Source organism: Aphelocoma coerulescens, chromosome 4, assembly GCF_041296385.1.
Source record: "Aphelocoma coerulescens isolate FSJ_1873_10779 chromosome 4, UR_Acoe_1.0, whole genome shotgun sequence".
NCBI lineage: Eukaryota > Metazoa > Chordata > Aves > Passeriformes > Corvidae > Aphelocoma > Aphelocoma coerulescens.
In genome coordinates this window covers 32,296,908-32,321,177 of record NC_091017.1, presented here as the reverse complement: position 1 = coordinate 32,321,177, position 24,270 = coordinate 32,296,908, and the positions used below count along the sequence as shown (strand labels likewise).

At 44.1% G+C, this 24,270-nt stretch overlaps 1 protein-coding gene across 16 annotated transcripts in view; it reads right to left on the bottom strand.

The window, feature by feature from the left end:
- The window catches only part of EPHA5 (EPH receptor A5), a 208,324-nt gene that overhangs the window by 15,903 nt on the left and 168,151 nt on the right, over positions 1-24,270 (bottom strand). For 13 of the 16 annotated variants that reach the window (XM_069013426.1, XM_069013425.1, XM_069013428.1 and 10 more), the window contains 7 exons: positions 20,551-20,616; positions 13,885-13,952; positions 12,407-12,532; positions 11,193-11,378; positions 6,866-6,927; positions 5,853-6,062; positions 3,912-4,061 (listed from right to left, as the gene is read on the bottom strand). In XM_069013426.1, coding sequence (XP_068869527.1) covers positions 3,912-4,061; positions 5,853-6,062; positions 6,866-6,927; positions 11,193-11,378; positions 12,407-12,532; positions 13,885-13,952; positions 20,551-20,616 — 868 coding nt within the window. Of the gene's footprint in view, positions 1-3,911; positions 4,062-5,852; positions 6,063-6,865; positions 6,928-11,192; positions 11,379-12,406; positions 12,533-13,884; positions 13,953-20,346; positions 20,422-20,550; positions 20,617-24,270 lie in introns of those variants that run through there. The other 3 variants (XM_069013422.1, XM_069013423.1, XM_069013433.1) reach the window with 2 other exon arrangements.

Below are 24,270 nucleotides of genomic sequence, written 5' to 3'. Positions count from 1 at the left end.
GCCACATTTCTGCCAGGAATTTAAAATGTCAGCCCAAGAGTATGTAAATTAAAACCAGGGGAGTTGTTGCACTGATTTCAAATACAAACCATCTATGGTTTTATAGCTCAAACAAGTGGTATGCATATGTGTTGCCTGCCTTTTTGAAAGGCAGAAATGAATAAATAAGGGCAGAATTGAAGAAGGCAACTTGTTTTCCCCAGTTTGGGGCAGATTTGTGGCAGGGTTTTAAGCCCAGCAGTTCCCAGTTTGAAGCATTACAATTTTCAGGAGACTGCAGCTCATGTTTCAAGCCACAAGATTCTGTGTCTGTGCCAAGGGAGTCCCGGCAGCTCATCTTCACACCCTCCACTCCCAAGACTCCTTGACTGAAAGGAGCTGGAAGCAGGTATTTGCTATGTCCACATGAAAACCGCATGTTCTTCACTGTCCACTCCAAGGACTACCTCAGATGCCATTCATTCTAGGCACTGCCTCACAATTTCAAAACATCCTGTGTTGAAAAAGAAGGCTCTGTGGTTAGCATGGGAGTTCTCTTGCTCTTTAGTCCCTAGATGAGCAGTACAGGAAGGCTGGCATTGCATTTCAGAAGGCTCCAAAATTCAGGACTGCATGGATTGTTTTTAAATTGTTCTCCATCACAGAGCTTTTTGTTAAGTGGAAGAGTCGCAGGAATGAGCCAGGCCGGCTGAGCAGCAGTAGTGGGAGCCTCAAACTCCCTAAGGATGTATATAGCAGAGAAGTAGTTAGGTGAGGCTTTACGATCTCCTTCAAGGGTAAAAAGCACAGCAGAAGATCTGGGCCACAATGTGTGCAGTCCTTTTGCACCCAGCTGAGATTTCGTCTGTTGGTGGAGCAGTTGCACTGCTCTCCACCCAACCTGCACTTGCAAGGCAATCTCTTCTATGGCCTGGCTGTTGCTCCCAGCCCCACCACACTGTGCTATCTGTACTCTCTGTTCTTCACACCATGCTTTTCAGCAGGTCCCTGATTCCAAATTTGCAGCTGCCCTATAAAGAAAAAAGCTTCAGTGTGGCACAGCCACGAGAATGTTATTTGCTGTGTCCATATCTGTATTTATAACAATAATGGGTCATCCTCCAACTGTAGCAGAAAGAAAATAGTAGCAAGACGGGGAGCAGACCATCTGGCACCAGATCAGAATATCTGAACTATATCTGCAACGGGGTTATGCGTGCTGGATATTCCTGGCAGTAACATCACAATCAATAGTGTTAACTCAATTTACAGGATGTCAGTCGTCCTGGTGATACAATGTAAATGGTATCAAAATACTGCAAGAAGCTAGGACGCTGAAATACACTCTTGCATCTGAAGGTGCCTTCAGGCATCTAGCAGTAAGAGGAGCAAAAAACCAAAACAACAAAGACTGAGATGCTTGTAGCCACCACAGTGATTAGAAAATAAGAAAATGGGACATTTGCTGCTCCATTCATTGGTGTGTTCTGCTTTGTAAGACTTGAAGATCTAGAATTTGCGCCTAAGGAGGCATTTTTGTCTCTCTTCCTCTTCTGGACAGGATTCAGTTATGGATTGGGGTGACTGAACTGGATGTTTAGGACAGGACAATTTGGGATAGTCTATTCCAGTAAACCAAAGCAACACTCAGCTGTGTTTTCATAGATTTACCAGTCTGAACACTAAAAATCAACCACTGTGATTATTTAGCTTAGCAACCTGTGCAACAGAGGCCACAATATTCCTCTCAATAATTCCTGCATCAAAGCCCTACCTTGTGGTCAAGCCAAAGCATATTTTTAGAGGGCCATCCAGAAACCAGCATGACTTTAAAATGTGGTTTGTAGCTTTACAACCTTGCCTGCCCTATTGCACTGCACCTCCTTTAAAGCGAGCCATCTGTAACACAGTGCGAATAATTTTGCTCATCATCAACTGTGCTTGCAAATTGATGTGCTTTAATTACAAGCCATGCAACAAGAAACTCTTGAGCAACAGAGTCCAAAATTTATGTGACCCCTTGTTCCTCTGCACAAAAGCCAATGCTGTATCTAACACCACTGACTCTTCTGTCAACACAAGCAGAGGAGGGAAGAAGAAGAGGAGGCCTTCAGGAGCTACATGAGAAGTATGCTGCAGTACCGAATTAAGTTCCTATGCCACTACCATCTAGGCACTTGTCATCTGCACAAAGGGCAGAGGCAAGTAACACAGAGGTTACACAAGCAAAGCCTGAGCAGGAAATGATACTCATAAACATCTCACTAGTCTTTTGTTTTCTGCTTTCACACCAGGCGAGTGTGAAATTCACTCCGTGCCCTATAGAACACAGAGGCATTTGGGCTTTTTAGAACAGTTCTGTAAAGTCTGGATGCTCATAGTGGTATAATTCAGACCAGGGACTCCCCTGGCCACAGAACATTACTTCACTGGCACCAGCCTCAATCTTAGCCTGGCATTTACTGAACAACATCTGTGCTATGCCAGTGCATCCGCATTAAAGACAGTTACAGTGCTCAGTGTGAATGAAAAAGCTTGGCTCTCAACTGCTGCATTCTCTGCACAGACTATGGAAGCAGTCCCTGTATTTGATTAAGATAAATCCCTGTGTAGGTACATGCTGCTTTACTGAACTTCCTGCAAATGTGACAGCCTCAGCAATGCAGGAGCAGTGGGGCATTCATGCCAAGCAACGCGCTCAGGTCCCTGGCAAGAAGTGTGGCGTGACCGTCTCAAAGGTACTGCTCGTTTCCAAGCCTGGGCTCAAAGTGAGATGAGACAGCAGCTCAGCATGGCAGGTAGTAACATCCACTGATGTTACTTGCTAACAAAACGCAGGAAGAGCAGAATGCTCAGCCAGAGCCCTTGCTGCCAGTGAAATGGCAAAAAATCACTTGAATAGGAATGCTGCACATAAAAGCAGAAAGGATGGAACACCAGGTGGTGTGACCAGAGGAAACCCATGGTGGAAACCCATCCAGCAGTAGGATCTTCACAGGTAGCAGGGCTGCCCCACATACCTCATGGTGAATCTGACCTCATGACTAGCCAGCATTCTCAGAGACCTTAAAAAACCATAGTTCTCAGGATGTGAAGAAGAAGGAGAGACCTAGAAAATCTGGCTACCCCAGGCTTACATTTTTTTAGCCTTAGACAAGGACAGATTTTGATGGTGATCTCAGGGTAGAATGCAGCCCTGCAGTAGGATCAAAAGATCCTTACCCAGGCTGGGATTAGAGCTGCAGTTAGGTGGGAGTTATTCCCAGGCATCTCCCTGTTTGGAGATGCTTCAGAGGGTGGCCTCGAGGTGAGAGGCTCAAGGGGGCACTGGAACCCAGGAGCAAGGGGACACAACTTGAAGGGTACTGTACAAATGAATGAGAACTTGTGTAAGCACAGACTTACAAGATGTTCACAACCGGAGTAAAACTATTCTCTTGAGATCAGCGATGCAAGAACAACCAAGATGCGGCTCTGTGGACTGCTGTCACTAGATCAAATCACCCAGCCTTTGTGCTGGGAAACAAAGCCCTTACCATGACTCTCTTGAGTTTCTGCTTTACGTGGCAGCAGGGGTTTGAGCACACAATTGAAATGCTGCCAGTTTATCAGCATCTATCCCCTGGCAGGCCTTTGTCATTAAGCAGAGGAGGGACAGGCTCCAGCCCTAACAGCATTAGTGAAGCTCCAGCGGTCTGCTGGGGGAAGCAGGCTTGCCTCCGTGCAGACACATTTCCCTCTGCACACAGCCTGTTCTGGGTTGCTGCAAAAAAAAGAGCATCAAATGGGAGGATCATTTCTGTCTGGCATGCGGGAGCAAAGCCATTTTTACAGCAGCTCTCCTCCTCTTGTCCCCATTCTGCCTCTCTGATTGCAGAATGAATGCTGAGCTCTCAAAGTCCCATCACACAGCAGCTCTGGCACGTGCTTACATCTTGGTTTGTCATTTCCCAGTAAGGCCTCTCGCCATAGGACATCACCTCCCACATTACAATGCCGTAGCTCCAGACATCACTGGCTGACGTGAATTTGCGGAAGGCGATTGCTTCAGGCGCTGTCCATCGAATGGGGATCTTCCCTCCCTAAACAGAAAAGAAATGGAGAAAACCCCAAAAAACAGATTGCAGAGGAGGGCAGAGAACATGCGAAAAAAGTCGAAATGGCTCTTCTCAGAGCACCAAGGGATGTTATTTTCTCTCTGGAAAGAGACATCGAATTTTAAAGTAAATCTGTTTGACAGCATGGGGCCCCTTTCCACATTATCTCAGCCCATAAGCATTTGTAGGCTGCCTGCTAATTGGCTGTCCTGAAGGTTTGTTGTTTGAATGTTGTTTGAATGCTGGGACATGTATAGGATCAACATCTCAATTATGTTGCACGGGTTGGTAAGGGAATACAGTTCCTCCAATTGTGAGAGCGAGCGGGGGAGGAACAGACAGTTCTGAAGCCGAGGAAGACTTTGATCTAATGAGGGCTTCATGCAAATTGCTGCGGAAGTAATTCCCTTCCTTTTCTTTTTTCTTTTTTTTTTAATGTGCTCCTGGTCCTGCAGAGAGATCTGTGTAGCAGGCACAGAAATCTGTGTGTGCAAAGACCAGCCTGTTTGGCCTCTGCTGTGGGACTAAAAATGATGCCACAGCTGTCAAATGTGCTTTGCTGTTTCCTTTTCTCCTTTCTATCATTTTAGAAATCAAGCTTCAGATCAGCTCTGAGAAGGGAAAGGGGAGGGAAAGGAGAGTCTGGATTAAGGAATACTTTTCTCATTGGGTTTAAGGAGTTGTCTCCCTTGATTTATATTAAAAAAATATTTTACTGTGAAGTCCCTTCTTTTCCATGTTGAGCTAAATATTGGAAGGTCTCCCTGAATGCCCTCTAACAGCATTTGTTATTGGAAAAAGACAGGATTTGGAATGCATTTTTGAAGCAACTTTTAAAAGTGTCTTCTTCCCATAATTACTTATTCACAAGCCCATCAGCACATGCCTTAAGTGAAGGGCTAGACTCTCAGCAGTGCCAATTAGCACATGGCAGCACATGGGAGCTGCAGCAGGGCTGGCCAAGAGCCCTTCTGCCTGCAGGGAAGTGCCAGTCCAGCTGTGCACTGAGTCCCATCATGGGGCCATGACTGACGCAAGCTGAAAGGCCTTTCCAAGATCTCCACAGGAACTGGGAACATGACTCAAGACAGCTCCCACTACCCATAAAACAACACCCTTGGAAAAACACAGTAATAAGACATGTCCAAGGTGTGCCAATCACTGCCATTAATATTGGAGCCTCTCTCCAAGCCTGTGCTGCTGAGACTGGGTCCTGCCTACCCCCTCTCTTCAGTGCCAGTGCCATGTGGGCAGAGCAGGGGCAGAGCACTGAGGTTGGAAAAGCTCTTTCTTGGGTTGGGAGAAATTACTCTCAACGGGGTAATGCTGAGGGCAATGTGCATTGTTTGCAATGGGCATTCATTACACACTTACTAATGTTTTGAAAGGGTCAAATTGTTCAGAAGACCATGGCTTACATCACTGGATGGGTGCCTGAGCAAAGCAATTGCTCTTTCTTCCCTTTGGTATTCACCAAAGAGGACAAAGTAGAGCTTGGAAGCATGGCAACTTTGCAAAGTTTGCTATTTGACTCGTGTACCCAACTTAAGAGTTACTAGTAAAGCTCTGTGTTATTTGGCTGTCCCCACTATAAATTAAAGGCATTTGCAAAATTAATCTGGTGACGATTAACTGTTATCACCTGATCAAACCCTCTTGCACAGTTTAGAGGCTCTGGATTCGTAGAAACCTCTTTGCTAGAGAGCCTGAACACCAAAATGTGGCAAGAAATAAATTTTTCTTAAGCTCAATCAGTTTGGTATCCCCATAACTCACCCTGGTTGTGTATGCTGCTTCAGGATCATCTTCTAGGACTCTGGAGAGGCCGAAGTCTGACACCTTGCAGACCAAGTTGCTGTTGATCAGGATATTCCTGGCGGCCAGATCTCTGTGCACGTAACCCATGTCAGACAGGTACTTCATTCCTGACGCGATGCCTCGTAGCATCCCGACCAGCTGGATGACTGTGAACTGCCCATCATTCTTCTGCAAAAGGAAGGAGATACTTGATGAGTTGAGAGCCTCTGCACCCTCAGCATTGTGTGTGCATGAATAAAAATGCAAAGGCAAGTCTCCAAGGAAGGAAACCAGGAAAATTTAATAATTCATTACTCTCATGCTCTGACCATGAAGCATTTCTAAGTTTCACTGTTTAGATTAGGATCTCTAGAGACAAAGCTAAGGAAATGTAGTTCTTTCAACTTGAGATCAAGAAGAGAGGTGCTTCTACTGGTGACTCATAAAGAGACTGTGACTGGGAGTGAACACATGTGTATAAGAGTACCGAGCTGGGCTGTTTCTGAGTCAGGCAACTGAATGGCACCAACCTGCATGGAAATCTACCTGCCAGGATTCATGAATACTTGAGGGGATAGGGGCTCTTCCCCATGTTGCCACATTGCTTTTCTAACCACTTCCCCCACACTCCCTTCTCTAGCTCTTACATTTCATGGAAAAACATGGACAAGTCAAAGTTTGCTATGCTGCAGTACGGATCTGCTTTCGAACCACATCACATTTCGCACGGTAAGTTAATAGCTTCCACGCAGTCAACTGCCTTTTAAAACAAACATAATATCCTCCCATTTATTCTTACCTGTTTGTATCATTGCATGCACCAGGTCCTTCATGACACTGTGTAAATGCAGATCAAAGAGACAACTGAGCTACTCCTGCCTCCCGACAGTACCAACACCCAGAAAACATTTTCATTTATATTAACCATCTACAAAGAACCCAAACCTGAACCAAGTCCCTAGGTCCCCCTGGAGAAAGGATCTAAGCAGTACCTTTAAAAATGTATCCAGAGAGCCATTCTCCATGTATTCAGTCACTATCATTACTGGTTTGCCTGTAAAAAAAAAAGTGCATTAGTTTGTTAGGAATTTATTTAAAAAACACGAGCAATAAAAAAGTCCTTTAATAGTGCATCTGCATGTGGATATACAGTCGTGCAACAGTAAATCTGCACCAAGACACTGCTGTCCCAGCAGGATGACAAGAGCTGTTCCCAGAATATATACAGAAGTAGGGAAATTGAGGAGGAGGGGATGAAAAAGTAATACCATATTATGGGTGCAGTACCAAGCCCTAAAATGTTTAGATGATAACTGAGGAAGAGGTGGCAAGCTGAACCCAGGCAACCTTGTTCTTTTCTCCACCAACAAGCTGAAAGCTTGCAGAGGCCAAACTGCACACAGCAACCTCTTTGGACCCTTCCCTCAAGCTTCAACACCCTGAAGTAACAATGGGAGCCCAACAAGAGCAACAAGGATGATCTGAAGCTTGAGCTTGGTAGCCACCAAAACCAAGACCAGGAAAGGATGGGACTGCATTCCCTGTAATTCAAGTAATTCCATGTGACTACCCTTGTAAACAAATCTGGAAGTAAGAAAAGGAATATTTACACTGCAGAACAAAAGCTAGTTAAGTATGGAATGAGTGCAAGCGGAAATCAAAGTTCTTAACAAAAGACCTGGTCTCCTACTGTTGACAGGAATAATAATGTTTTTCCAAATCTGTTTGATTAATTTTCATGCTCGAGTCATTTTAACGGTAATTATATATAGTTTTTGCTCAGTTCTTATATCTAATTTCTCGCTAGCTTGCCACAATGGCGTAGCAATAATTGTGGTGTGCTCCAGCCCTTGTAAATTCAATGAAATCTTAGAAGAACATGTAAATTATTTTTTATTTAAATCAATTTCCATTAGCTAGCACGCAGCACAGACAAAAGAGGAGCTGTCAGTTATTTGTAAAGTGCATTATAAATGTCTTTTATAGAAATGATCAACGAGAGCTGCCGTGTGTCACAACATGCACATGAAGGTAAATACTAAAAATCAACACATGTCCTACCATTTAGATAGATCTTAATTTTCCCATTTTTGATTACCTTAACTATTTTGCCTAATTTACTGCTTAATTATGTACATAACAAAGGTAATTGTGAACTTGTCAATCAAAATACTCATTGCTGTGCAAATACTACCTTTGCAGCATGAAGGACCTGCGCTTCTTCAATTCTTTTAAGTTACTATCATAGCTGTTGCCCAAGCTTGAAACTTGCACAAAATATTACTTTTGATATGAGAAATGCACCTTGGGACCATGAAAAATATTGTTGAATCCCAAATGAAATGACAGGCCCCATTTTAAGGATGACAGCCACCTGTCTACGCACAACATGGGCTGGATGGAGGAAGGAGAGATCTTGGGGGCCATTGCTATTGGCTGGCAAACATGTCAGTGTCTTTGCAGGGAAGAAAACCCCAGGGATATCTCAAATGTTAAAAACTTCTTTTGTTTTTAAATGCTAAACACCCAACTGTAGGATGGCATCCCTTATCTCTGACACTTCAAGGCAGTGTTGCAGTGAGGATGAGGTCTTGTTACGCCAGCACTCTGGGGGACCTCCTCCAGACCTTTGGATGCCATCAGAGGAAAAAAAACCGTAGGATTTCTGGCACTTATGTTTCATTATCTGACTGCTGCAGGTTGGCAGCAGTCATGGAATAAATTAGCCCCATATCCAAGAGCATGGAAATAAGGACACAAATAGATAACTTTCAACAAAGTAAATTAAAAGTAAACATCAGCCCTTCCAAAGTGCTGGGCTGATTCTCTGTGTCACCAGGGCTTCCTCCTGCTGGCGTTACATGGCCATAAAATGTATGTTGATGGCACTCATGCCAGTGTATTAATGCAATGTACACAGCATCAGCACAACCAGATGGGATGCAAATGAAAACTGTCACTACCTTTGTAAAGCAGAAGTAGCTAAGGGTTTGTCTGCAAGGCGACAATGATTAGTCCAAATTAACTAAGGTGTGCATGTGAACTATATTAGTTAAACATAACGATATTCTCATTTAGAATTAAAAATGGCCTAATTTAATTTAACTTAATTTACTTCCAAAGTAAATCATGATGCAGAAAAGACATTCTACCCTAAAGATCTGATTCTACAAAAGGCCAATGACTAAGACACTGAAGAGTAAAAGAAATGAAATACTTTGAGAGAGCAGAATACTTTGCGATTCATAAAGGTTGTTTTGGTCCATGTAAAAGAAAAGGAAAAAGCTATGAAGATGCTACAGATGTCTGCTGGAAAAAAATTCTGAGTGCAGTAAACAAACATTTACTGTGATAATGAGAAGCTCTGGGTGCATATTACTCCCTGAATCTGAACTCCAGTTGCTGCAAGTCCAATTTAGAAGCAGAGCTCCCTGTGTTTCCACAGCCTTTGGAGCAGATGGCCACTTTATATAAAAGGCAGCTTGCTAGGGAGGCACATTTTCACTAGAAGTGAGATTCCCAACCATCCCCTTGAGGCCCCAGCAGCCAGAAAGACTCAAGCCCATGCCAGTAGCAGCTTTTGTGGATGTATAATCATCACCCTGCCCAATATTCCACATCCCTGCAGGGCTAGAAATTGGAGCTCTTATGTATTAAGGGTTACACAAGGTATCCCCAAGAGACTTTGGTATTTATTATAAATTTTTGGGACAAAACTATTTTGGTTATTTTTTCTTTTCTTTAAAGTTTTAGGAAATGCAATTTCAAGGATAAAGGCAAGAAAAGGCTGTTGATTACAAAACAGCATTGATTTTGTGGAGGTTACAAAAACAGCTAGAGCCTCTGTACCTCCTCTACTGCAGCTCTGAAAAAGAACTAATGTTGGAGACGCTTCCTCTGAGGACTGACAAATGGTACTGAGAGTAGCACATGGCCCCAGATGCCACCATCTGAACAGCAATAGCTAAGCAAACTCTTGACACTACCAAACGTGAAGACAAGAGGGGAGACAGCCATTCACACCTGTGAAGCTGGTGCTTCTTCACTTAAAATTCATCTTAAAATAAAGGAGTAGTTCAACAAAATAATCCTTGATGCAAATAAAGTAGATCCTCCAAGGCTCTAAAATGGATGAGTTACAACAGCTCTACACATTTTTCCATGGCCTCAGCACAGCACCAACAGTCTTGTGCTGAGCACATTTGGATGTGCTGTCCTCTTCCCTGCCCTTATCTTCAGTGCATACAGTAATTTGGACAAGAACTGGGCTGGAAAAGTTACAGAAGGTTGTTTTGCAAACTGAGCAGGCAGACCTCAGTAATTCTTGCGCTGGGATGCCCTCAATCCCTCCCATATGCCAGCACCATGGGCAACTATTATCAGGGGCATCTCTAGCAGAACCCAGGGGAAGCTTGCTTTTAATCGTGGTTTTATACATTCCTGTCATCTACACCTACAGTCCCGTTCTTCTTCCCTGCTTCTGGAAAGCAAAAGTTCAGCTACCTTCTGTTCTCGTTTGCATACCATGGGAGTGATCACTAGGCTCAGTACTACCCTCCTGTGGGCTTTGCTTCAGTAGTTTCTCGAAATATGACTGCTGGAAATCATCACAGGGTGTGGGATGGGTTCCCCTTTGTCCCAGACTCTTGGTAGCAAATCTTCCTCATGTACCTGCCAGGGAAATCACTTCCCACTACGTGGCACATCTTTGTTCACCCTGAGGATGATATGGTTTCAAAAGCAAACAAATAAAGGCAGAAATAAGAGGCAAGCCTACTTGGAAAACTTAGTGGTTGGCCTGGCGTTGCTGTGTTGAAAATGCTCTTGCATTTTGCAGGTGGTATGAGCTGCTGAACCACCTGCAAGGCAGGAATCAAGCATTCCACTGGCATTCAGACATTCCAGGCTTGCTGCTGTCCCCATCACCCACACATTGCATGAGGCTGGCCATGTTCCATTTCTTTCTCATTTAATTTTGGGCCTTTGAAGAAGGGTTTTCTCTTAGCCCATGCATATTATGCCTAGGTGAGGCAAGCTCTCCAGAGGCAGATGAAGTTTTTTATCATTTTAGTTACTATCTATGCATTCTGGCTGGATGAAAACCAAAACCCTTTGGGCACAAACCCCCTTTACAGTGTTAGGGAACCTGTTTCTGGCTGGACCTATCAAGTGTGACACTTCAGGCAAGGGGAGTTCACGTCTATTTGAGAAATTAGGAAAAGTGCATTCAGAACAGGAATCACCTAGGTCTTCCTCCCTTAACCAACTCTCCCATCAGCCAGAGTTCACAGAGAGCAGTCTACAGCAAGTTGTACCTACTTTTTGTGACGACACCTTCCAGGTGGATGATGTTGGGGTGGTCAAACTGCCCCATGATGCTTGCTTCTCCCAAGAAATCTCTTCTCTGTTTCTCTGTGTAGCCCACCTTCAGGGTTTTGATAGCCACTGGAAACTCACGCTTTCCCTGCAGCTTCAGCCGCCCACTGCAGACTTCCCCAAATTCACCTTCAGAGGAAATTCAGGAAGAATGGGATCACACCACGATAAGGGAACACACGATGTGCCTCTCTTTACAGGATGCAGCACAGCCTTGGCTGATGAAAAGCACGAAAGGCTGCCCTGCATTCATGGATATGGACTGCTGAACATCACACTGATGACCATCTCAAACAGCCACTGTACCACAAGCCAAGTAATTCATAGGCACAAGAAAACTAGGAGTAAAAATGTCATTTTCCTATATTTAAAGAGCTGTGCTTTATGTTCCACTGGTCTTTTTTCTCAGTTTGTATTTTTGTCTACTATATGAAAGAGTCCTGTCACATCCTGTAGCACTGTCCTGTGCGGATAGCTGTAAAACTCAAACCACTTGCTTCTTAACCTGCCTTTGGTAAGTTACACAGATGGAAAGCTGTCAGCCTTTCACTGTAACATATATTTTTATAGACTATAAACTCTTCACAATTTTATTACTACCTTTTCCAAAAAGTAACCTAAATGGACTTTTTTTCTGATGAACAGTAAATTATGTCCAAACCCACAATTTCAGAGGATAGAAAATACTCCTAAGGTTGGATGCAAGTCTAAACAAACAGCTTTACTGGAAACAAAATGGGAGTTTCTTCTTTAAACCAAGGAAGTTTAAAGCTTTGGACTTTGGCTTGTGCTTTTTTAATGTCCCGGGTGACTTCTTATTCTTAATTTTTGCTTCAAGACTGACCTTAATGTTCGGGGATAAAAAGGTTAAAACGGTAAAAAGAATGTGAAAATTAAGTGACTTCTTTCCCTTAGTGTCCACTGAAATAGCTCAGCTGGATTCAAATATGACGACCATTTTCTGACATTTTCAGTTCAGCTCCTGAATTTCAAAACTGCAGACAATGACAGGTCTGTCCCAAACTTCAGCTGGAACAAGCTCACCTTCACTTCCAGGGTACCTAACAGCTCAAATATTCCATGGCCCTTCCCAGATCTCTCATGTTAAGAAAGCCAACACCTCATGTTGCTAAGGGTCATGGAATGCATTTCCATACCAGCTCCAATAACTCTTTCAATGGTTATGCATGACGCTTCAATTTCCTTAGCAAACTCGTGGACAGCTTGATTGGGGTCCTCGTAGGTGTGGGGGTCAACGTAGGTCCTTACTCCAGGCAGCTTAACTGCAAACACAAATTAAGCACATTTAATGGCACATGACATCAGGGAAAATGGGCATTACACACTCCTGTCCCTTGCACTCTGCTCTGCTGGAAATTTATTTCTTTGGTGAAAATGGGTATCATTCTTGAAAAATGACATTTAGTTTGCATGTGACATAGGTGCAACTTCATCATATTTAGAAAAGCACAGCAGTGCTCAGCTGAATGAGGTGCAGCTAAAAATCCCTTTTGGTGCTCTGTAATAGGTTGGTCCGGTGCCTGGTAGAAAAAGATCCCTTTCTGGAACTGGAGAGGGTACACCAGGAGGAAAAGCACAAAAAGCAAAATGCCACAGGAGTAACTTGCAAAGCAAGCTGGATGGATGGGGGTTGATGGAGAGCTGAAATAAATTATGCCCTACCAGTCACACATCAGCTAATCAATCGCCCACGTTATTTCAGACAGAGTTACTGAGATTTAAAAGAACTGCATATTTGCAGTACAAAGCCTGTGGGTTGTATCAGTATAAATATAATCAATAGCAGGCTTTTTCTCCAGGACTTGAGAGAGGAAAAAGTATTTTCATTATCCATATTATAAGTTTGTTTTGACAATCATTAAGGCTACTCACATGAAGAATTGCTCATCAGTCTAATGAGACAGCTACATTACACTGTGGCTCTTAATTGATTTGCTTCCTGCTGCCTTCATTACATAGCACTAATGGAAATTTGACTTTCACTCACAATATGTTTGCCTATTCCACCCCAAAAGGCACCTCACTGTTACCCATCCCTAGATCCCATAGCTCTTGATGAAAGAAGGACGGATAACAACCACGAGATTTACTTTCTAGCATCACCGCAGAGGGGTTTTCTATTCAAGGGCATTAACACGGCATTTCTGAAAGCTTCCTAGGTGCATGAAATAGGTGTTATTCCTCACACCTCTGCAGAGGCATCCAAGCCAAAGAGTAGCAGTGGGCTTGGTCCTCAGAGCCGGCTGGGGAGAAGCAAGGCTTTCAAACAGGTATTTTGGACTCATGTGTCCAGACCCCAAAAATGTTGAGTTGCTATGTGCTGACCAGGAAAAACTAGTAACATCTTTGTTCACACAGCAAAGACAGAGGAACAAACCAAAATGGCTCACTAGAAATATCTGCTGAAAAACATGCAGGTGTGAACAGCTCAGCACACATTCAGTTCTCTGTGGGGCTTGCAGCAGGGGTGGGCGGGGACCTACTGTACAAACAATTCTTTTGTGAATTACCAGAAAAACCAGATTTTTTTTTTTTCCAGAAAACCACCTCTCAGTTGAATTTCTCACTACCACAGAAAGCCAAAACCACACATGTACATTTGCTCTTTACTCACTGTGGCCATTATGAAAATGCATCTTTTCTTCTTCTGGATCTTGTTTAGCCTTGCTATAGCCACATCGCCTGGGAAAAAAAAAAAAAACACAACAGAAGAGTATTTTTGTCTCTGGTATGGCAGAACTCCATTCCTTACTTCAAATCACACAATGCACAAAAACCCAGAGCAGTGACAAATCCAACCTCTCTAGTGGCTCTGTTGCTGCTGTCCCAGTTTTAGCTCATCAAACTAGCAATTTCCCTAACGGGATTCAGGGCTCAAGGCCCGAGGATTTTCAATTGGACTTGTGTTTCCAAATCCCACAGATGCTTCTGAACATCTCCACTCTACCTGACATCTAATGCAGCTATTACTCAGAAGAAAAGAAAGCAGGAACAGGAAGGACAATGGAAGAGGAATGGGATGAAACATCAGAATTGCAGAAACAAAATCTCCTGGATTGCAGAGCTTTTGCAGGCACTGTGTTGTACGTCTTGCATGCTCCCCTTCATCCACTGTGCATTTGCACAGAACTTCAAATTATGCTATTTTAGAAAATGGCCTTGTGTAAACATGAACACCTTATACACATGCAAAATAATGGCTTAAAACAAAACTAAACCAAACCTGTTGCCTCACTGTCTTCAGGGGTCTCCTACTTATCGTTGGCTCTGCACAGCATTTCGTGTACATCTCCTGTCTTTCCACAAGGGAGCTGCCATTCATGGAATCCCCTCTGCCCAGCAGAATAAAGATGGAAGAAGGCAAGCTGCCTGATCTGTCCTGCTCACACCTTAGCACCAGACAGTGCAAGGATAGTGCTGAATCCTACCACGGAGTTGCAACCACAGTCATATGGAAGTCGCATCTCCTCCAGGGCATCCTCCTATTAATTTTTGGTTGCCCTTCCCTGACTCAGCTTCATTCTTCCCATTGGTTTTCTAGGTGATAGTTTTGCATTAGCATTAACCGTCTGCTTTGGTGGCTTTTCTGAGATCTGCTTCACAGATCGACAACCACATAGGAAGCCCCAGGATAACTGCATAGGCAAGAAGAATTCCTATACACACACACATACACATTTAAAAAAATGGGATGAGGTATGTAGGATGCACATGTATATGCTTGTCTTTCCTGATAACATAACTGGATACGGGAACTGGATCATCCTTACAGCAAACCGCATGAACATGAGACTGAAGGACACTGCTTGGAAGAATGAAAAACCTGGAACAGACACCCACAAGCCAGCCAGCATGCACTGGAATCACTAGCTGGCACACCTCATGGAAAGCCTCAGGCTAGTAAGAAGCCACTTAAAGCTGAGAAACCTCTCTTCCATTGCTTCCATGATTTTTGAGCTAGGGGCATGTGAGCGTTCCAGCATCACTCACAGCAAGGAGGAGCATATGATTAGCAGGAACAAAACTGCAATTAGGAGGAGGCAATAACAGGCATCTGCATGAAACATGCCCTCAGCATGAAGTCCTATTACAGGGAACTGCTGTCTGCCCGGATGAAGGGGCCAAGCAGCCTTTTGGCTATAGGATTCTGGCACTAGGTTTGTGAAATGATCAGGGTTATAAACAAAAGCCCGGACACAATGAGATCCCACCATTGAGCTGGACCCAGCAGAGCTGGATGCCGGACAGCTGAGGAGGGGAAAAGCCACGTGAGCTTCTGGGGCTATTCCAGGGAAGAGGAAGCTTACCTTGGGGACAAAGGGAGACCTGTGCCACAGGGAGAGGAAGGAAAAACAGAGATTGCAAAGGTTGTGCAAGCGCAGGGAAACGGACCAAGAAGACAAGGGAAGGCTGGCAGGCAGTCAGGGGACACAGGCAGGGAGATAAACAGGTTGCACTTGATAAACAGCCAGGTTATCCATGCAGGGCACGATTTCAGCAGCAGCAACCAAGCTGAGACCATGACACTTTGAATGCAAACCCCACAAGAACAGCACTGAGGTGCCCAGAGATGTGGCTCAGTTATCTGCATGTCGGTGCTCATTGCCTTGCTCTTAAAGCAGCAGTGCCATTTCCTGAGATAGCATCCTGCATAATCAACTCAAAACCTAAGCACTAGGTGTACATGGAGACCCTGGGAGTTAGGCTCATTTCAAAGCACATTCTGGTGTTCACAAACCCTCAGTGAGAATGGAACCTTCTTCATCATATGACCTCCCCTTTAATTAAATAAACTGCAGAGATGAATCTCAGTATCGAGTCCCACTTCTGGCAACCCCAATTTTTTCTGCTGCAAGTTGCCAAAGTTACATCAGTTTTCTGCAGAACTAATTTTTCCAGATGGAGACATATGACACAATTTTCCTTTTAAAAATACACAAATGTGTCAATTCATCCTTCTACCAAATGCACGTATCCAATATTTCTTCTGTTTTCCTTTCGGAGCAAATGCCCTTCTCTCTTCTTCAGGTTTGGAGCACTTTGCCTGTGAAAATGCTTTTCTAACATCATCCTTTCTATGACCTGCATCTCCCAATTCCTTGACCATAAATACGGAGGAGACAGAAACACGCCGTTCCCTGCATACAGTGATCCAAGCACACCTTGATGCACAACGGTCCGTGTTTTCCTGCCCACGGGCACACTCCAAGGGCCAGTGCAAACCAGCTGGCTGCAGCTGCCCCCTTCTCTCGAGCTGGGTAACACATACAGCAGCACATCACATTAGCATACGACATCAGGCTCTGGGATGCCCGAAGCATCGTTAAAACAAGCCTTGACAAGACACGTCAAAGTGAAATGGTAGCTAGTGGCTAGTGACTGTGACTGTCAGGCAACAGTTGGGTGTCACTAATAAAGCTTGCTGCAAAACCTGCCATCACTTGTGCCCTTCGCACACTTTCTCTAACTGGCCAGAGTCCACGCTGACTGGGGCTAAACCGCGCTTCTTCCATTCTTGACCTTCAGAAGCTTTAAGTAACACACACAGGCATTTTTTTCTCCTTTCTTTCCCAACTAAATCCCATAAAAATCTGCAGTTTCAGGTGAACAGTCCTGAGTCACTTCGTTAATCTTACTGGCAGATCAAAGTATCTAAATATTGTGGCTTTGCAATATATTTTTTGGGAAAAAAAAAAAGCTCTCAATTGTTTGTGAAATAATCCATTTCTGCATGTGCATTTACTCTTAATATTTATTGGCAAAGCTTTGAGTCAAAAGCTCTGATGGAAGACTCATTCTCTAGTTTATTATCACTGTACAAACCATAGATTTCCAATATCTTTTCTATATCACGCACAGCAAAAGCATAAAGATCCTGACACTCGCTTCATCTCCCACCGAGCTGGAGACACTCAGCCAAGGAGTTAACGTAATTCAGCAGCACACCTGAATGTCAATTAATTTACTCCTGTTGTGGATTTGTCCCAGTTTCTCTATGTAGAAAGCAGATGTCTTCCTTACACAGCTCTGTGTTTTTCAATAAAAGTATCAGAGGTAAAAAGAAAAGTGAGACTTCAAATATTCTTAAGGCATCATGTCTTATTTAAAAACTACTTGCAGATTGGCAGGCAGCTCATAAAATATTTATGGAGCAGATTATAAAAGTGAAGTTGTAAAATGATCCCTATATAGGTTTATAAAATATAAAACGGACAGGTAGAAAGATGAAGAACCCAGCTGGGAAACCAATGCCCACTACCTTGCATGACAGAAGCCAATTCACGGAGAAAAATCCTTCAAGAAGTGAGGCAGGAAGATGCTTGCTCTCCCTAGACTGATGGAGATTATTTTGTTTCTGCCCTGTGCTTCAGGATACCCTTGTTGGGTTGTGTGCGGCCCTTTGGCCACTCGAGGCATTCCCCTGAAAACCACAGAATGCCCAAGGGAAGGAGTTTCCATCTCCCTAGCTAGGGCCACCATTCTGGTCACAAGGTGAGACACGGTCAGGGGACTGTGAACCTGGAGCTTGGATGTCAAGCCCTAGGTGGTGATGTGCAAAAAATCTTTCCACCACTTTTTTTACAGGCATAGGCCAAAGCATTTCAGCACACAGTCAAGGTATGACTGGAAATGCAGGTGGGGACAGCATTGAGACATCCCTGATGAGGAAAGGGACTTCACCTTCCCAGGTGCAGTCAGTACCATTGAGCAGGTTGTGCCCTGAAGCAGCATGCAATCTCCCATCCCCATCTTGCAGAGATTTATACGTGTGTTTAATCTCTTAAATATGAGATAAACGAAGCATATACACTTCTCTGAAACAGAGACAAACCACCACTTTTTTTTTCAGAGGTGAGACCTTCACTCAGAAGCATGTCTTTTACAATAAATCAACTTAGAGGAATGCTTCCAACCCATCTCAAGCTGTCACTTTACAGGAGGTTTGCAAGGACTGCAAGGTTGTTGTTTACAAGGGGTTAGTACTTATTTCAGACTATTTGTTCCAAGATGTTAAAGCAATAAAGCTGCATACGTGTTGCAGGGCAGGATCGTGTTCCATGCACAGGAACAAACAAACATGGATCTGTCCATCTGGCCAAGATCCTGCTGCCTCAGCTCGTGTGGGGAGACAATAACTTGTTCAGTAAATAGCTTTATCCTTGATAAACAACACCGATACTGAGAGCCAGAGGCAAAAGCCTACCACTAGTGGTGTAAATCTGTGTTCAGCATTTGTCTTTGCCGCCTTCAATCCTAGAATAAATTCAGTATAAAAAAGCAGGTAGTACTCAAGGGACTGGTGTAAACAGAACAGCTTCTACACTGGAAATTGTTTTCTGTTTTTCTGTTCACTTTCCTCCTGCAGAAGATCAAAAGAGCAGTAAAAGGTCTGGTGACGACAAGCAAAGACCTTCAGCTCAGTCCACAGATACAGTAGATGGCTGGCCTGGTAGGAACTGGGCAGATTCCCTTCCAAAGGGCTGCAGGCTCGGTCTTCTCAGCTGCTTTCCCAGCACTACTGTCCCCCTCTACACTATGTGATCCTGTCTTTGACCGCTGATTAACTTGGATCCCTTACAGAGGAAGCTTCACAAATCCAGCAGTAGTATTTTTAGCCTTTAGTCTTTCCCTGCCTTTGCGCTGGATGACTCCATGCTTTCCTAAAACACCACCAGAACAATTAAAAATAACTTAAACAAGATATCGTTTTCCCCTCTTGCAGGAAGCTCCCTCTGAAGTGATTTCCATAAAACTCTCCAAAGAGGTCGTTGTGCCTTCTGATAGCACAGCCAATGGCATCCGTGCCTTGAAGTAACTCTTCCCATTCCCCCCTCCCAGCTTGCTGCCACATTAGTCTCCCTGCAGCTTAGGAGGAAACCCGCAGAGGGTGTTTTCCAGGTCAGCCAAGTCTTCCTTGTGAGTCTCTTGTCTTCATAGCCATCCAGTCCAATCCTGGTCTTCTCTGAGAAGTATTTTCCATTGCTGTCACGCTCTGTTTGGGGGCCTTGCTGAGGACATTTGAAGCATGACTTGCAGTGAGGGACTGCTCGTGCACTGGTGTCACAGCAGACAATAGAAGTACTGTGAAGTTTTCTTTCAGAGCAATCACTGCCAAAACAGTGGCCCACATACCAGAACACCTTTTTATGGGCACACACTTTGAGCTGAGCATCCTTGCTTGCTAACTCTGCTCTTAAGCACTGAGAAGTCACAAAAACCAAGACAAAAATGCTCCATCAGGAATAAAAGCCAAAACCAAAGCCCAAACTCCTCCTTGGTTCAGGCCTTTATCAAAACAAAAATACAGCACTAGAGAACCCCAAAATGGTTGACTTAGTGACTGCTGTACTCCACAGCAAGGGACTGCACCATGACTCAGCTACCACCATGCAAAGCCTCAGCATCCCCCAGAAAACATAGCAAAAGAGTTCCACACCTTTCACCAGCTATGCTGAAAAACCTTCCCAGCTTAACAGTGCATGTGGGATGTCTCAGAAGTTCTGTGGTCTCAAGCAGCTATCTGATGGGGATGGTGATTACATGCATCTCTTAGGAGGCTTAGGAAGATCTCTGCCCACACAAATATTACAGTCGATTCTTCTTTGGGAAGCAACTCAACTTGTATCCAGTCAAACGAACAGAAATTAAAATCACCCCTCTTTTGACTAGTTGCAAAAGAGGAGAGAGTACGAGAGAGCAGGAAGTGGTGAGGCAGCCCAGATGGTGGCAGAACAGGACAGCATGCAGCATGGACACGCACCTCAGGACACCCGCAGAGATATGTCCAATGCTGCTGGAGCATATCGTGGGCAAGCAGCACCATGTCATTGCTGTGTATGTCACACACTGACATGTATGTCGATGACATACAGTGCATTCCACTGACATGCATGTCACATGCCACTAAACACCTTTCCACTCCCACCTACCCCCTCTCTGGGGGCACATCACCTCCCCCCCAGCCCATCTGGATGACCAGAAGCAGAACTTGATGGGTGTCCAGCACATGTGACGTTTTATAAGACACCTGGTGCAGTGCCTGGATTGATCATGGCATAACATAGCGGGTTTTTCCCCCTGAGCTCCCTGCTCTTGCTGAAGATACACTCTGCTTCAGGTCACGCTATTTCCAGTTGTTGAGATAGACAAGCTGGGTACAGAGATCAGATGAGAAAGTGATTTCCAGGCCCATACAAGAAAGGAAGGGAGAGGCAGACTGTGCACAGAGAACACGGACGGAGGACACGAAGTAGGAGCCAGCACGGGTGGGAACACTGACCATGTTAGGCTCGGATAGGCAACAGCACGCAGAGAAGAAGCCCACCCACAGCCATGATCGCAGCAACTGAAAAGCAAACAAAAAGGCCCAGGATAAGGAATAATCCCACCGCCCTGGCAAGGTGCAAATACATTCGCAACATTTTTATATGTATTTCTTCCTTCTTATTACAATTATTATATGGACCGGAACACCCTGGGCTGCAGAAATTTCATGGAGTATGCTATTGTTGGTGAAAAATGCCTCGGGGAGAGTGTCTAGGTCCTGGTCCTGTAAAGCAATTAACCACGTGCTTCCTGTACTTGAGTACCACTTCAGGATTAATGGGGCCACCCATGTGCTTAAACTTAAGCACCTGCCTTGAAGCAGGCAAAGTGACTTTTTTCCAGAAGCATGAATGTGGTACAATTACAATTGCCTTTAAAAAAGGAAAAGCACTGGATGAATACGAGCCCTGCTTTTGCAGACCCTTATGTATGTACTCACAGAGCCCTTTCTGCATCTCCTTCTATCAGCACACATGTTAGATATCTGCAGAAGCAGGACCTTGTGAGTTGTCTGAGAGCATTCAGCCTAAATAAACTCAAAATAGGGTGAGCTGAGAGGCACTCCATGCACCCACAGCTTGCCTTTGAAGGCTGCTCAGCCACTACTTTAATCATACTACAGGTTTGCCTGGCATCAGTTCTCAACCCAGTGCTGGCTGCAACTCAGTAACTGCCCTTTTTTCTTGTCAGAGAACTTGCACAGACAATTTTTCTGTTACCAAATCTATTAAGATAGTTCATCCTGGAAAAGAACATGGTGCAGAAGAAACAACAGGCAAGACTTCAGCACAAACAAGAGCCCAGTGGTGCTGGTATACTCCAGTTAAAGTCAGCTGAAGATCTCACTTGTCATTTCTCCTCAGTCATCACAACATATCATTCTTGAAAAAAATTCTGTGCACGTCAGATTTTTACACAGTATGAATTACAATGCCTAAATACATTAAAATAGTTTATTTAAACAAAATTAACATTCTGCAACTGCATTGCCTTAAATTATGATGCAAAATAACTTCAGGCATGCAATGATTTACAAAATTATACACTGGATTATGTGCTTACTTAAATTAAAACTGGTGAAGAATGTCTTCTAAGCTCCTTTTGCATCAGCAAAACAACTTGCTAATATTTTCTAAACAGCAATGCCAATATCTCTTACTATAATTGACAATATTTTCTATTTTCATAATGCCCCAGCTTGTTCAGTCATCCTAATATGGAAGCAGATCAGCCTTCACTAAACCACTCCATAGATCCAAGTTAACACCAAGTTAGCACCAAGTTAACACCAAGTTAACACCAGAGATCCAAAACCCAAAGGCACACAAAGGGAACTCTACATATCCTGAGTCAATTTCGCCATTTTCTTCTTTTAACCATGCCGGATTTGAGTGCAGGGAACTGGTGCTATCTCCAGAAGATCAGTTTGGATGTGACCCTTTAGCTTATGTTTCTGCTAGGAGGCCCTTTTCCTCCAGGCATTTTCTAATGGTTGCTGACACCAGATCTTCCCACACCTCCACACCACTCAACATGCAAAGTCAAAGTTTCCCAAACAACTTTCAATTAACCTGAAAAGCAACCACTTCCTTAAAATGAGAAGAGCTCACTGTTTCCTTAAACAAAGAAAACTCTTTGAGACCTCATCAGCAACAGGGCTGCTCTGAGACAAAAATCAGTTCCCTGCACTGAATCCAGAGCACTTCAGATCTCACTCTATACAGAATAAAAAAAATGTTCAAGTGCAAGAGAAATGCACCTCAGTGCAGCCTTGCTCCTGCAAACCCATTGGCTGTGCACCTACGGTCAAAATACTCTGAGGTTTAGCATTACGGGAAATCTAAAGCGCTTAGAAACAAGCTGCACTGGATCAGCAGACAATAAAATCCACTTTCCAGTCCAACGAGCACTCAGACAGGTAAGTGAACTTACTAATTGGTCTGAACAGTCAGGACAAAGGAAGATTTATTACTGCTTGTGTTAACAAAATGGCTTGATTTGGCAGATAAACTTCAAAATACAAAAATCCTGTGGCAAATCAAACCAATGTTAGACTCAACCAAAGCCATCATGCATCTTGTGGCCATCGGATTTGGGTGCTGATGGCTTCTAGGAGGGGCCCAGGTCCCATCTCCTCATTCCCTGCAGGGTTTTCTTAGTCTAGAAACTGAGAAGCTGAAAGCAAAAGCCTTCCAGACAAGATCAAATGCTGTGAACAAGATTAAAATGCTGTTTAATGAAATACACCTGGACCTCTCCAGGGTTTTAAGATCTTTAGCCAGCAAGCTGATCTATATTGGAGAGCAGAGTAGAACCAAGCACTGTATAGATCAATTTTATCTGCAAAGTCTCCTCCAGCCTCACTGAATCAACCAGCAGACTATGAGGAGAGCTTGTGGGGGCTGCTCCTGGCCAGAAGCCCCTCAGATCTGCTGCAGGGTAACAGATGACATGTCTAAGTAACAGCCAAAGTTATTGAGAAAACACCTGCAGCGTTAAATCCCCTTTGCTGGGAAAGAACAGGCGCTGAGGTAACACCATCTCCAAAACCCAAGCTGGCTTGAAACAAGGTGTGACACCTGCTTCTAGCCCTGGCTTCAAGGAAAGGGCTGCAGATGGGCAGAGAAAATGTAGAGGAGCCTGGAGCTGCACTGACACCTCCAGGACCTCTGTGGCCTGCTGGCACTGCCCTGCTCCTTGGCCAGCCCAACTCTGCTGCTTTCAGTTATCTCAGGCACACAGACACAACACTACTCCAGTTCTAAGGTGACCCCCACAATGCTTATGTGGTTTGCAAACCCAACTGTCCAGAGAGCAAACTTTAATAAACCTGTGTGAGGAGGACTTATCAACACCCTTGGCATTGTTTCAAACCCTGGGCTTTGTTAATGAAATGTATATATATCATGGGCCCCAGCAACTGTTCCTGCAATTAATGTAATTAATTTACCACAAGTCTGCAGATGACCCAGAGAGCATTTGGAATTAAACTACATTTTAATGGCTAGACAGAATTCAGAGAGGCTCTGCCATATATAGATGTGGCTTTTAAGAGTTGTAAGTTGAAGTCTTGGAATCATGATAAATGAAAGTCTCGTTTGTTGCTTTTAATAAGCTGTCCTAATGGGATGTTCTTCAGAGGCTTGCAATTAGAGACTGAAATACTTGAGGGTGCCTGGGAAGATTTTTCTAATCCTTCATGCAGCCTTGAGTGATGCTAATGATTGCTTCCTGCATCTCCAGGTCAGGAGGCCAGCGCTACACCTAGAAACTCCTGAGTCAACATGCTTGCTCTAAACATCAGAGAAGCACCATTACACACTGTGAGCTGCTAGGAATATATTCCCACTTTGTCCCGAAATACACGAATGTTTAAGGAGTCACCTGCTCCTCCGGCTGAGCTATCCTCGTTCCCACGTTAAAGCGCATCTCTGCACTGTTTGAGAAAAACTGAGAATGCAGAAGGCCAAGCAGATGATACCGATGCAGTCACTACGGGGAAGGAAAGAAATGTCTTCAGGGAAAGGAGCTGCACTTGGAAAGACCCCTGGCATTACACTTTTCTATGTCTGAGATGTAACAAAGTAGAGATAACCTTTTTTCTAAGTAAGAGGCTGAGTGCCGCTACATGGTGAAACCCCAGGAGAGGTCACGCTTCTGATTTCAAAGCAAG